Source organism: Egretta garzetta, unplaced genomic scaffold (genome assembly GCF_000687185.1).
Source record: "Egretta garzetta isolate BGI_Z169 unplaced genomic scaffold, ASM68718v1 scaffold81, whole genome shotgun sequence".
Lineage (NCBI taxonomy): Eukaryota > Metazoa > Chordata > Aves > Pelecaniformes > Ardeidae > Egretta > Egretta garzetta.
This window is the reverse complement of record NW_009258671.1, coordinates 5,986,260-5,999,103: the sequence shown is the minus strand read 5'-3', so window position 1 is coordinate 5,999,103 and position 12,844 is coordinate 5,986,260. Positions and strand designations below refer to the sequence as shown.

Below are 12,844 nucleotides of genomic sequence, written 5' to 3'. Positions count from 1 at the left end.
GGGAAATTAAGTGTGCAAGACTAGCAGAGTCTATTGCAGTTTTTTGAGTACTAGAGAGATGGATGTTCAAATCGGCGCTCCCATTTCGAGTCTCAAAAGTTTTGCGGATGGCCACACGTGCATGGGCATGGCCCAAGGGAGCGTCTTGGAACCCGCTTCCCGTTGGAGCTCCATTACTTTCATATGCCAGCCCGTACATCCACACCAGGGGGCAGATTCTGCCTAAATCTCTGGAAAGAAACAAGGTGTTACATAGACGGGTGCGTCTGTAACGCTCGCTAGCTGTAGTTGCCATCTTGTTTTTTCAAAATGTGGAGCAGGGGCTGTGGTTACGCTTTTAGGCAACAGCTTCAAGGTCACAGCGCTTACTCTGCTGATGAGCTGCCCTCTGAACATCATTTCGTTTCGTGGGCAGGACACGTAGAGGCAAGGGCAAAGATTTTGTCTTTGGACAGGGGAGGACGGGCAGAAGTGCCTGGAGAGGAAGGAACGACTACCACTGGGAGGTGGACTGCCCGGGGACAGCACGTATTCCTAGATGAGAGAGAAGCAGCAGCAGATGGTGGCTCAGTAGAAACAGATTAAAGCAGCTGGTACAGAAACAAGACGTGGCATCAAGGGTCGGTTCAAATCAGAAACAAGCTGTTCCTCGCAGAGCTCTGACTTGATTGGGAAATGAGAAACCTGGGTTAATTTCCCTCCTCAGCATGAGAAGGTTCAAGCCTACACACCCCATTTCCCCAGGGAACAGTAACCTCCTTGCTATCAAATCATCTGGAGAGAGGTGGTGGGAGGAGTTGGGAGGCTGCGAGATGAACTCTCTCAGCATGTGTAAAGATTAATTCCCCCTCACACCGACTGTAGAAGCGTTCCTGTACGATGAAGCATACAAATCCCAGTGCCATTACAACTGACATAGAATAAGTTCATTGTATTATATATACATTAACTTGCCCTTCAACTGTCCCAATAGTTAATGTAAATGGCATCTTTCAGACAGCGACTTCTTTTGGGCAGACTGGCACTCTATGCAGCAGAGCCTAGCACTGCTCAACCCAGCATGGCTGACAGGTTACAGTCTACTGGCACCCACATTTAAAACCTGCTTTCGTCTTTGAAATTCAGCTATGGGACAGGCATTTTACAACCTCTCTGATATTTAAAATTTACATGCATGATAAATAAAATTATCTTAAGCACTGCCTAAACTGCAAATACGCCCTTGTCTAGTCCAGAGCTGGGAACTGCTATTGTCATCGCTCCCAACACCAAGAGACAAACTCTTTTGAATACTCCTCCCTTCTCTTTCCATAGGAAGATTGTCAGAAAAGACATTTTATTGTCCAAAGCATAATTGTTTTGTGTAGGTACAAGGCACACTTCATACGAGAATAAAGACACGAAAAATGCACAACAGATATTTGCAGTAAGTTTTATAAACACTAAACTATATAATATTTTAAAAAAAACAAACCCACAAATGCTTCTGCACGTGCTGAAGGCATGGCCTTTATATTTGCCGTTAAAGTGCTGGTTTTTTTGAGGAATACTGAATTTGGTAATGCAAAGAGATAAAGAACTAAGCCTGCATTTCCTTATGATACGTAGCTCTGAGATAATCTCTGGTTACTGGAAGAAAAAGTGCAGTCCCTTCAGTAGAATCTGTAAAATTCTGTTAAAATTGTATCATTTACTGAGAGCAGCAGTTCCCAGGCGGAAGGCTGTTGCTCACTGGAGGGCTCCGGAGGCGGCCAGTCACCAGCTGCTAGCTCCTCTTTGCTTTCAGCTGCTCAATGCTGTAGTAATATTTTTACCTGACTGTTTCACAACTGCATCTGCTGCCACCGCTTTTTAGCAGGAACAGGGAAGAGTAGGACAAAATTGTTTCTATAGCGAATTGAAGGACACAACTGCCCCTGGAAGCCTTTCTTGAATAAATATGGTCTACAGGGAAGAAGGTAAGTCTCTTGCGAAGAGCAATAACCATTTTAGAAGGAGCTTCACATGACTGCAGTTGGTACAAGATGAGCAATTTCTGCAATCTCTACTTTCTGATTGAGAGTAGTGACACTGGGGTTTTCACTGTCCATGGAAATCAAGACGAGAGTACACAAAATAGTGTTGCAATTCCTTCGATGCCTCCCATGCCAGAAGAGAAACAAGCCAGTACGCTGGCGTGAAAAAATAAAACCAGCAACTTTACAAAAAGAATGCTACTTTTATTTTCAAATGCTGTAAAAAGCCTCATATAAATTTTTATAATGCTTCTATGTAACTTTCCCAACCACAACTAATGAAACAGTCTAGGAAAAATATAGCAGTTGCCATTTCGACTCCAAGAACAAGCTGCTGTAATATATCAACATTAAAAGGACAAGGTACAGTATGTTACAACGCTTGTAATTGCTCATATTATTGAAAAAGTGAGAGCACTTCCTAAGCATTAGAGTATAACCAGGCTAAACTGCAGTATTCCCTACTTGCTGTTGCAGAAGACGAAAGTCACCTCTTTAGAAGGAGCAGACAGAACACGCTTGGTACTGCTCATGCCCGTTTGTCTTAGTAGTGTGAAGAGCTTTCAGCAAGCCCCCTTGCACTTAGGTGAATTCACCCACGTCAGATGCTATTATTCCATACTGTATCCAACGGCTCAGGTGTTTAACAATTGACCTATAAAAATAACACTTATGTAACTCTCCCGCAAGGCAAAATTTAACAGTGCAAATGCAGTATCAACAATATTTGATTTCTGAATGCTGGCAATTTTTTTAAACTCCTTTTGCACAAGAAACAACCTCTGCTGATGTCCTAAGGCCGCTTGCTCACGCTGGCTGGAGATGGAGCAAAGTGCAAAAGCTCAGCTGCGTTTCCCAATCCAAGCTTCCTCCCCACTTTCAGGGTATTCAGATCCAGAATTTGGATTCAGGCTCACCACTTCCATCGATGCACTCAAGTTTTCCCTGCTGGAGCAGGTTAACTTCCCAGCGAACCTCCGATAACAATTTGCATACACAATTCCATGTTTTAACAAAAGTTAACAAAACATACTTCCAGAAAATAAATTTTCACATGGTTGCAATCATCAAGCCATTTCAGGATCTTTGGTACTCTAAGGATAAGAAAAATAAATGGCACAGTGACAAACATTGCCAAAGGAAAAAACACAACCATCCAAAGGAATAAGACAAAAATAACAAAACAAAAGATATGTTGCACTTCCATTTTTTTGAAAGCCAGTGTAGATTAACCTTCTGTTCTCTTTAATCCATTACAGTATCACAGTTTCACCTTTAAAAAAAAATTCTATCATCCTAAAAGCAGTAGTTAATATTTTGTTTAACTTGACTTACTGATTAAAATAATGCTATGCTTCAAAAAAAAAAAAAAAAAATCAACTACCACAATACAGGAGTTTATGCTAAATAGGCTGCAGGCTGTTTCCCTATGGATATAACTCCTATGTGAGCACTGATATGATTAATCATCCGCAATTTTAAATGAGCATTATCTTTAGTGTTACAAAAGTAAGGGTTGAGCTTTTTCCCAAGTTTGTAAACCAGTGAGTATGTACAGACATTATTGTTTAATAGATAGCCTTAAATTACGTGTGTGTTTATCTCCCCTCCCTCCCAAGCCCCCTAGGGAAAAAAAAAAAATAAAATCACCAGTATTACTGAGCATTTGCAGTTTCCATGAAACTTATCTCGTCTTTGCAAGTTCAGGCAGAGACTTCTTTTTGTATTATGCAAATAGGGTTGCTGTGGTCTTTTAAAATGTTTGTAGGAATTCCACTTCTGGTGTACAAAGTGCCCCATGAATGAGACTGGGAATTAAAACTAATAACAATTCTCTTTTGAATAGCAGTGTCCTTTGAGGCTAAGTTTGCATGTCAGATATTTTCTGCCCAAGCTCTTTTATCTTGGTAGAAGAGATTGAAGGCCTTGGAAAGGGCGTTTTCCTTTCCTGAGAAGCCTCAGAAGCTGCTAAGGGCACTGGCAGAATGAAGTCTGAAAGCGTAAAGGTGGATTTAAGTGAGTTACTGGGTTTGGACAGTCTTTGGATGGATCTATGTTGACAAGGTTAAGAACAACACCGGAGAATTTCTGAGGGATCTTGCCCCAATGGCAGTAAAGAGGTGTTGATTAGTGTAAGATCTGGGAAGAAAAACTGGGAGATCAATAAGCTGTTCCCACTTAAGTCCAGGCAAAAGTTTAGTTTAGCCATGTTCCAGTATAACACTGTATAAGTTGGATGGGCCCTGAGGCACTGGCTACTCCTCTTTGATAAGCTAAAGACTAAAATTTTTGGTAGAAATGCAGTATAAGTAACAGATATTAGATGCTTTAAGGGAGACAAAATATTGGAGGAAAGACATCACTGAAGCCCTTGAGGAACCTAATAGCTGTTGGATCAGGGAAGACCACGTGCACATCAGTAAGCCAACGATGCACAGAACTCTTGCTGGTAAATGGTCTTTTATGCAGCAGATGAACACCCCAGTGTGTTTTTAAAGCATACAAATAATTCAGAACAGCTGATACGGTGCCTAACAGCAATAAATATTTCTGTAATGGCTTTATAAATAGTGACTTCTATTCTGCTGCAAAAGCCAGTCTAATGGAGTCTTTCCTACAGTACGCCAAAAAATCTTGTGCTTTGCTCTGATGGGCATTGCAGAGCTTTTACAGTGCCTTTCACTTGCATTCAGAGGAAGAAGCCAACAACAGTGTCTCTGTTTGTTCAATTACTGGGGGATTGTTCATTGCTGTAAATATCTTCTGTAAACAGAAAATGACATCAAAGATCTCTACTGTATTGTGATAGATTCAAAGTACTGCAGATAATATGCTAGTACAGGCAGAGATACAGATAAGTTTGCCAGTGACTAGATAATTGCAAACTGTTTGAGGAGTGCAATTCAGTTCCAAACTGCTTGCTGGGCTGAGAAGCAAAACCATACCATGCATATGGAGAGATTTATGCTTCGGTTTCCTCAACCTAGGAGAAGGAGACCTATCTCTGCTATCAGTTTGTCACCATCCTGCAGAGCGGGGAGAATAGCATTTAGATGCTCTGCCCAGTTCAGTCATGGTTGTTGTGGTTCCTGGAAGCTGGGCTGCAGGCTCAGTTGATCCCTTGTAATCCCATGGTCCACATTAGATGGAGATACTAGAAGAAGATGGAGCCCACAGGAGAGCCCGAGTCTAGTGGGGCACTCCATTTCCTCTAGCTTGGCAGAGGCTGCTATGGGGTATTCTGGAAAAAAAAGGCTAGAACAGGATTCTTTCTGCCCAGAACTTCTTAGGGAGAAAAAAAAGAAAAAGCAGCAGTTTAATCACTCTTCTAGAATATGTTTTGCACAGACAGAAAAGGCTACTTGAATTATGAGATCATCAAAAAGATGATCTGTTACAGGAGAGGCAGGAATGTGGTCCTGGAAACTGCCATCTCTTCAGAATTTGGTATCACAAATTTTCCCTTCTGTTAAAAATCATTATAATTTTTATTCAGATTCCTTTTTTCTTCTGAAGTTGCCAACAGGCATCGTCATCTTAAAACAGTAATACCCACCAACTATCATCTAAAGAAGAAACACCACTAAACAGATCACAGGGACTGTCTCACCACCACACACAGTGGAAAAAGGAAGAAAGAGAAGAAGGGATGATCGGCTGATAAAAGCCCTCCAGTGGGGAGAAGCGAGGGTAGGCAGGGAATAAGGAGGCCCACAGGACACTGCTATTTAAAATAATTCAATGTTGCCACACTCATAGGGTATCTACGGACCACAAATGGAATGCCCTTGAGCAACTGCTCAGAGAATTTTGCAAATGTGGGCAATGTTTTTTTTTATACTGCATATCTAAAACCCACCAGGTAAGCAGTATAATGACAATGCTGCATAAAATGATATGTTTTATTCCTGGGTGGATTAGATGGTTTACAGTACAAACAAAGCCACAGTACAGAGAGGCATAATTAACCGTTATACACACATAGGCAGTGCAGTTAAAGGGATGTACGTTCCTTTTATTCCAGTACCTTTGTATAATAAAGTTAACAAAAATATTCAAATATTAAAAAAAAAAAAAGCCAGCTGGCACTGCCAACTAATTCCTGTAGTAGTCTTAGAAATCCTAATCCTGTAGAATTTCCTTGTGAAATTGATGCGCACCAGAGTCAATGTATTGATAACTAACGCCAAGCGGGTCTGGTGATGCAGCTACCTGAGGTTTGTATTTTTATTTCTTTTGTGGGTTTGTGTTTTGTTTCACAACTTCCCGGCTTTCATGTAGGAAGGGATCGAGCCACGCTGCGTGAGCCCTTCAAACCTCTTGTAGGTATAATTGAGGAAAACCCAGTCTTTGGATTTGTAGTCAGGTTCCGTTGTGTTTGGCACTAGAATTCAAACAAAAGTAAAAACAAAACAATTAAACCCAGCGCTGCTTCTAAAAGGACTTTTTACAGAGCACTGATGTACACATGAACTCTTATTTCCCTACTCAGCAGAAATTTCTTGAAGAAACCCTGTTTCTAATCAGGTCTTTTGTCAATGGTCGGAGAAGAGTTGTAATTTCAGCATGTATCTCTGAAGAGCAAAAAGGTTTTTTTTGTTTGTTTGGGTTTTAGGATTTTTTCAGTATGTCTATACACGATAACAGGTTCCCATACCTTGACAGGAACCTCTAACACACCCACAGGATACACAATTATGACAAACATAACATTTAGGATGCTCCATGCACACCAAACACACGTCTACATATCGTGTTATCCTTGCCACAAACAGAAGAAAAAGATATATCCAAGTCCTCCCAAAAGAACTACACATATCACACACACATATATTACTCTCCTAGGACTTCCTCCCTGCTTATAGCTTCAGCGAGGCTTGTAACAGCCTCCTTGGATTTTATGAACAGCCCAGATGGCTGGTGCGCTGCACACCAACATTTGCTGCAGTGGGCTTCTATATTTAGCCCTGGTGGCTGCTTTTAGAGTTCTGCAACAATATTTTCAAGTCAAGATGCCAAACACACCAATATCAAAGTTTGTATTTAGGTATCTAGGTGTACAGTAACATTTTCAGTGGGTCTAAAATGCCCAAAACAATACAAATGTACTTGGCATTATCCAAACACGGACTTGAAACAGCTTAATTTAGGCAATGAAGATTGGTTGCACTTGCATTAAAAGGATAAGCTTCCTTGCCATTAAATAAAAGCCATTTCAGAAGAACACCCCAGCTTTTTGATAATTCTTATGGTTGTTAGCACAGCTACACTTATCTGCCACCAATTAATCACTGTTGTACATCTGCCTATCTTTAAGTCATTAATAATTAATTGAAACAGTAGGAGCTGGAAGAATTTGGCATGTCAGAGAATCAAGCTTTTTATGTATAAAATTTCCTACTGCTTGCCAATATAAGTTAACAATTAAAAAACTTAAATTATTTGCTGAGCCACGCAGGTTCACAAATCACTATGTTAAATAATAATCTGTCTGAAAATTTTTGCCCACAAATATGTGAATGTTCATGTTTGGCATGAAACTCAAAAGTCATTTAAGATCAAAAGCAAATCACTGTGTAATGTTTTACCGGAATTTGGTTAGACACGACTCTATGGTAGGAAACTGTACTGTTTTCTGTGCTCGCTATATATGCAAACCATTTTTACGCATAGATTTAACTGTTGAAATCTGTGGGCTGCTTCCCCCTTTCCTCTCCCCCCTAGTTCTAAGGAAGTAGAACCTATGAGAGATCATAGGTTTACATTTATATTTGAAAGTCTCTGGATCAAGTCTGTGTTATTACCTTGATTAGGGTATCAGAAAAATTAATATAAACAACAACAACAAAAGCATCTGTGGAGTATTCTGGCATGTCATAGATAGAAATTTGGAATTTACAACGACAGTCTCACCTGGCTGTAAAATATCAGATTCAGGAAATTCATCAAAGTTGGAAGTATCATCAATACTTTTGATTTCTATAGGGATTGCAGCTGGTCTTTCCCTGCAAATAGAAATAAATGTCAGAATAGTGCATACTAGGAAAAGAGACATTAAATTCCAGTTTTGTTTAACTTAGCTTTTTATGGTTACAACATCCCTTTAATTTTAAAGCACAAAGGTTCCACTGAGTCCATCAGAGATGTATCGAACTCGCCTGTTTGCTGACATCATGGGGAGATTTATTGGCTTCCTATCTAGCATTATAATCTTCTTGGCAAACTTGGGGAAAACATAATTTTCCCATTAGCTGAAACAGCATTCCACACTTATCTGCCATACAGCTATTGCTGCGATCTTTGTTGACACCAAGAACCACTGTGGTTACCTTCGTTTCATAAACCCAGCCTACCCAGCCGAGCAGGATGTTACTTGTGTTTGGAGCCATCAGATGTGTTGCTTTACAATTCCAGCACTCGTCAGCCTGGCCCTTGTCCAAATACCTTTTGACCTGAGCTCCTACTTCTGACACTCAGCCACCAGTATCTCCCATGCAAAACGAGGTGGCTCTGACATGCTGCTGCTAACAAGTAGGCAGCCCTTTAAGAAGTTTTAAGGTGGCTTTCGAAGTTGCTTAAGTGATCTGTCCCACAAAATCATGCAAATGAGAACATGGCACTGTGGGAAACTCATTAATTTACAGCTGTAAACTTATTACAGTTGCAATTATTACAATTACAATTAAATCCACTTCTGGGAGGAACGGGGAAACCATTTTTCCAGGTTGTCAAAAGTGACATGATCAGATATGTTACTGCTCTTTCTGCTTATCTTTTCAGCGTGGGAGACACTAATAAGTTAAATGAGGCTTTCCGCACCAGAGGAAATGAGAAGTAAAAGAGCTGGACAGTCACACACCCACAGTATGGATTTTCATGTAGAAAACTGCAGGATTACTGAAGAGTGGACTACTTCAAACCTTAGAGAGCCAAACAGTAACTTTCAGTGGAAAATATGGCATGTGTGGAGCCATCCAAAATCTGCTCTGAAGGTGTTACCACTTTGGGTGCATGCAGATGTAGCTCAGCATCTGCAGGCACAAGCTCAGGCTGGAACTGGTACAGCTGCCTCGTCCAGGCCCTCTACCCAGGCTCGGCCCAGCAGAATTTGGCCACAGAGACTGCGACTCCGAGGTGAGTCAGTGCCTCTGCCCAGCGCTCTGTAGACATACCGGTTCGCTCGGGTGTAGTATCTGCAGCGTGCAGTAAAGACATGCCCTGTGTTTCCTCCTACTTGCTGCCTCTCCTCTTCATTCATCTATTTCCCCTGCATTTTTGGAATAGAGTTTGCTTTTCTTGTGCTCCTATTACAAAAAAAGTCAATTATAGCAATAGCTGCAGAGCCCATTACTACTGGAACAGGAGCTCTCTGCTGGTATCAGAGCATATACATCAGGAATAACACAGCCACCCTACCACAATTTCTTTCCATCCTGGGCACTCTGGGGCATCTCAGGACAGTTAAGCTCTGATCAGATCTATGAGTGTCGGCAAGGCCTGAAAACCTTCACTGTCACCCACCTACTGCCAGTAGCTGCCTTTCAAAATAAAAGATAAATTGGAAATAATTATCCTTGACACCATGGTACACTAAATTCTTGCTTTCATGGCTTTTATTCTCACTATTAAATGTGTGTGTGTGTATATATACCTGATATGGCCCCAGTCCACTCCTTCAAAAAACGGATGACTTTTTATTTCCTCTACTCCATTACTACCAATTCTATTTTCTGAGTCGATACAAAACCTGAAAAAGGGGAAAAAATAAAGGGAATTTTACAATAAATGCAGACAGAAGCAACAGCAAATAAAGCTGCCATGGTATCCTGTATCAGGAACTTGAGGAAGTTCTTTCAAATTGTTCCATCCCTTGGGGTAACATAAAAGCAGCCCATTTGCATCTAGGAGAGAAGGGAAATAATAGAAGTAGAATATTGTTAGAGTCCCAAAAGAAAAAGCTGTGATGGAAGTAACTTACACCTTTTCTAAACTGTTGCATCCCCATCTTCAAGGTTTGTGAAAAGTTGCTGGAAGTTCTAGCCCTGGAAGATTAATTTGGCATGGAGGCTTAAGTCCCTACCACTCTGCACGTCCTCAACTATTTAAAATCCATGTTTCAAAGTCTAACTAACAGGAATGGGGTACACTTAACAAAATAGGACTACTCTCTGATGCCACATTTTGGAACTACAGTGAGCTAGACACATTCAAAACATGCCATGTCCCTATTCTCCTGTCACCACCTCTTCCCTTTCCTTAGAGGTCCAGGTGCTGGTGGTACAAAGATGCAAGACCTATTTCTGATATGGCCCAGCTGCATAACCTCAGCTCAGACTCCAGAAGAAATTGTCAATTTATGAGAAGCAGCTGTGACAAAGTCTACAGAGTCAAGAAAGAAGAAAAAGGTGAAATTGGAGACAGAAATAGGATGGTTGAGATGGGGACCGTTGCCTGCTCAAGTAGGCAGGAGGAAAATGCCAACAAGTATAGAATCCTAGAGAGAAAAAAAAAAAAAAAAAGGGAGGTGGAAGCTCTCTGACAGCAACTTGGTGACATCAGGGATTTGTTTCAGGGATCAGCAGAGGCTGACCCTTCTTCTCTGGCCTGACACCTGCCTGGGCCGATGCCTAGCTGACTGGAAAAGACTCTGAAGTATCTCATCAAGGAGATGGTGAGCATACCAATGTTTAGCCTAGGACTTCATTAAATCCTAGCTGTCTTTTTTATGCATTAGCAAAGATAGAACTGCGTTATATTTTTACACTGTCCTTGCAGTCTCTTTGAGGATGGCAAAAGGTGTCAACAGTGACACAAAGAGGGAGGTTTATAGTAACAGTAAAAAACCATCCATGTCAAACAAAAAGCCTGGTCTTGCCAAGTATGGAGTCACTCAATGGCCTCCTGGAAATGGGAAGTATTTGGTAGCATGGGGATGTGTTTCTTCTGCTGCTCTAAAAGTCAGCTGGACTTTGTTAAGTGAAATCCCGTTTGCCTAGATGAGCAAAGCCTCTGGCTGTTGATTTAGTTATCCTGAACTCATAATCTCTCCACATGGATCACATCATCCAGATTTGTAAGGCACTTTTCACATCAATATATTACAATACAGAAAAGGTCACCTTCTTGCTAGTTAGTGAAATTTTCAGCAGGTAATTTAGTAACCTAGCAAGTTAGGCTATAAACTGTTTCCAATTATAGGCTGTAATGTTCTTTTACTTGTAGTTGAGTGTCACCTGGGGAAAAAAAAAACCCTGCTTGTATTTCTGCTGCAGTTGGTTGATGCCAAGTGCTAATAATAGACCTCAAACCTTGTAACAACAGTTAGCCAAACCAGGTCTCAGGATTTGTCAGGCTTTGTCTGGCTTATTTTAGTTTGGTTTTATCTGTGTCCACAAAAATAAACTTTAGCTTTGTCTGCAACTTCCTTTAAGTTGAAATATATGTTGTCTAACTTGTGCAAGCTGTAATGGACAAAGTACCCAATAGCCAGGTGTTTGTAGCCTAACCTGCTGGTTCGACCTCATTTTAGTAAATTGTCTATAACTAAAGATGTTTTACCCTAACTTAAGTTCTTCCATATATGGAAAAAACACTAATAAATTCAAGTAGTCATTATGTAAGTAAATTCATGAGCAAGACATGTTAACAAATAAACTGCCTGAAATATCTAAAAATGCCCCAAACACAACCAAGACTGAGGAGGAGGAAATCCTCAGCACAACACAGTACTCTTTCCAGCAAAGAACTCAGTATGCTGACAAGACCCAGGAGAGGTTAAGCAGAACACTAGAGAAAGAGATACTGAAAACGTAATAAAACTGTTATACACAAAATTATTAATGAGGATTAGCAATAATTAATTTGAACTGTTATTATCACTGTAACTGGATTAATAACTTGTATTTGCTATGTTTGTTGTACGCTACTGGTACAGTGCTCAGACTCGTAATAAATTCTAGTTCTTGGCTCTGCCTATGAAGTAGGTTCCCCTTTTTGCCTCTAACAAAACTGTGTAAGCTTGTAATATTATCTCACAGGGCGGTGTGTGTCAAAGCCAAAAACCACATCTCCCACCAAACCTCCCAGGACAAGAGAGCATTTCTGCCTGAGCTTGACACCAAAACACCTCTCAAAAATTTCAATGCAAACTGAGTCAATTAAAAACTGTTCATTTTGGAAAAAGTGAGTAAATCCAAAACATCCAAAGACTTCTGCTCAGTGCATCAAATGCTGGCAAGCAGTTATTTTCTAATTCCCTCTGAGAGGAGAAAAATTGTGTGCTAATCACTTTTTCTTCTTTTTTCCAGTCTGCTCTGTTTCTCCTGATACTACGGTACAAATCAAGATTATTACAGCTTATTCCTTCATGTCAAGCAAATGGCAAAGAGGAAAAAAAAAAAAAAAAAAAAATCCGTCAAGGATGGTGACACAGAAGAAACCAACTTTCCCTCCAATCTAAAGCTTCCTTCACGCAGAACAGAAAGTTAACCTAATGGAAGGTGACCAAGTCTGGGTGAGTGGTCAGAAGTGGGCTTTTGTTACTCACCTTAGAATTAAGTCCTTTGCTTTCTCCGAAATGGGCACCTCTGGAGGAAATACTAACGTTTCTTTCCAGTTCATAACTTTCCTGTAAGTCTCTTGTGGCGTTTCTGAACAGAAAGGTGGATATCCTGCACAAACAAATAGAAAAAATTAACAAACTTTTCCCAGAAGGGGAAAGTGACCTGGGCCTCTGCTTTTGCCATGAAGGCTCCCAAATCTAACAGGTAGTACTACCCAAAAGTTTTCTCTTTTGCAATGCAACATTAAAGGTTATTTTGTTACTTCCA

The 12,844-nt window shown here is 40.6% G+C and overlaps 1 protein-coding gene across 1 annotated transcript in view; it reads right to left on the bottom strand.

The window, feature by feature from the left end:
- Positions 1-2,248: 2,248 nt before the first annotated feature.
- The window catches only part of STK38L (serine/threonine kinase 38 like), a 47,082-nt gene continuing 36,486 nt past the window's right edge, over positions 2,249-12,844 (bottom strand). The window contains exons 11-14 of the mRNA XM_035888540.1: positions 12,562-12,685; positions 9,667-9,762; positions 7,929-8,020; positions 2,249-6,399 (exon numbers count right to left, since the gene is read on the bottom strand). Coding sequence (XP_035744433.1) covers positions 6,272-6,399; positions 7,929-8,020; positions 9,667-9,762; positions 12,562-12,685 — 440 coding nt within the window. The 3' untranslated portion in view covers positions 2,249-6,271. The remainder of the gene's footprint in view (positions 6,400-7,928; positions 8,021-9,666; positions 9,763-12,561; positions 12,686-12,844) is intronic.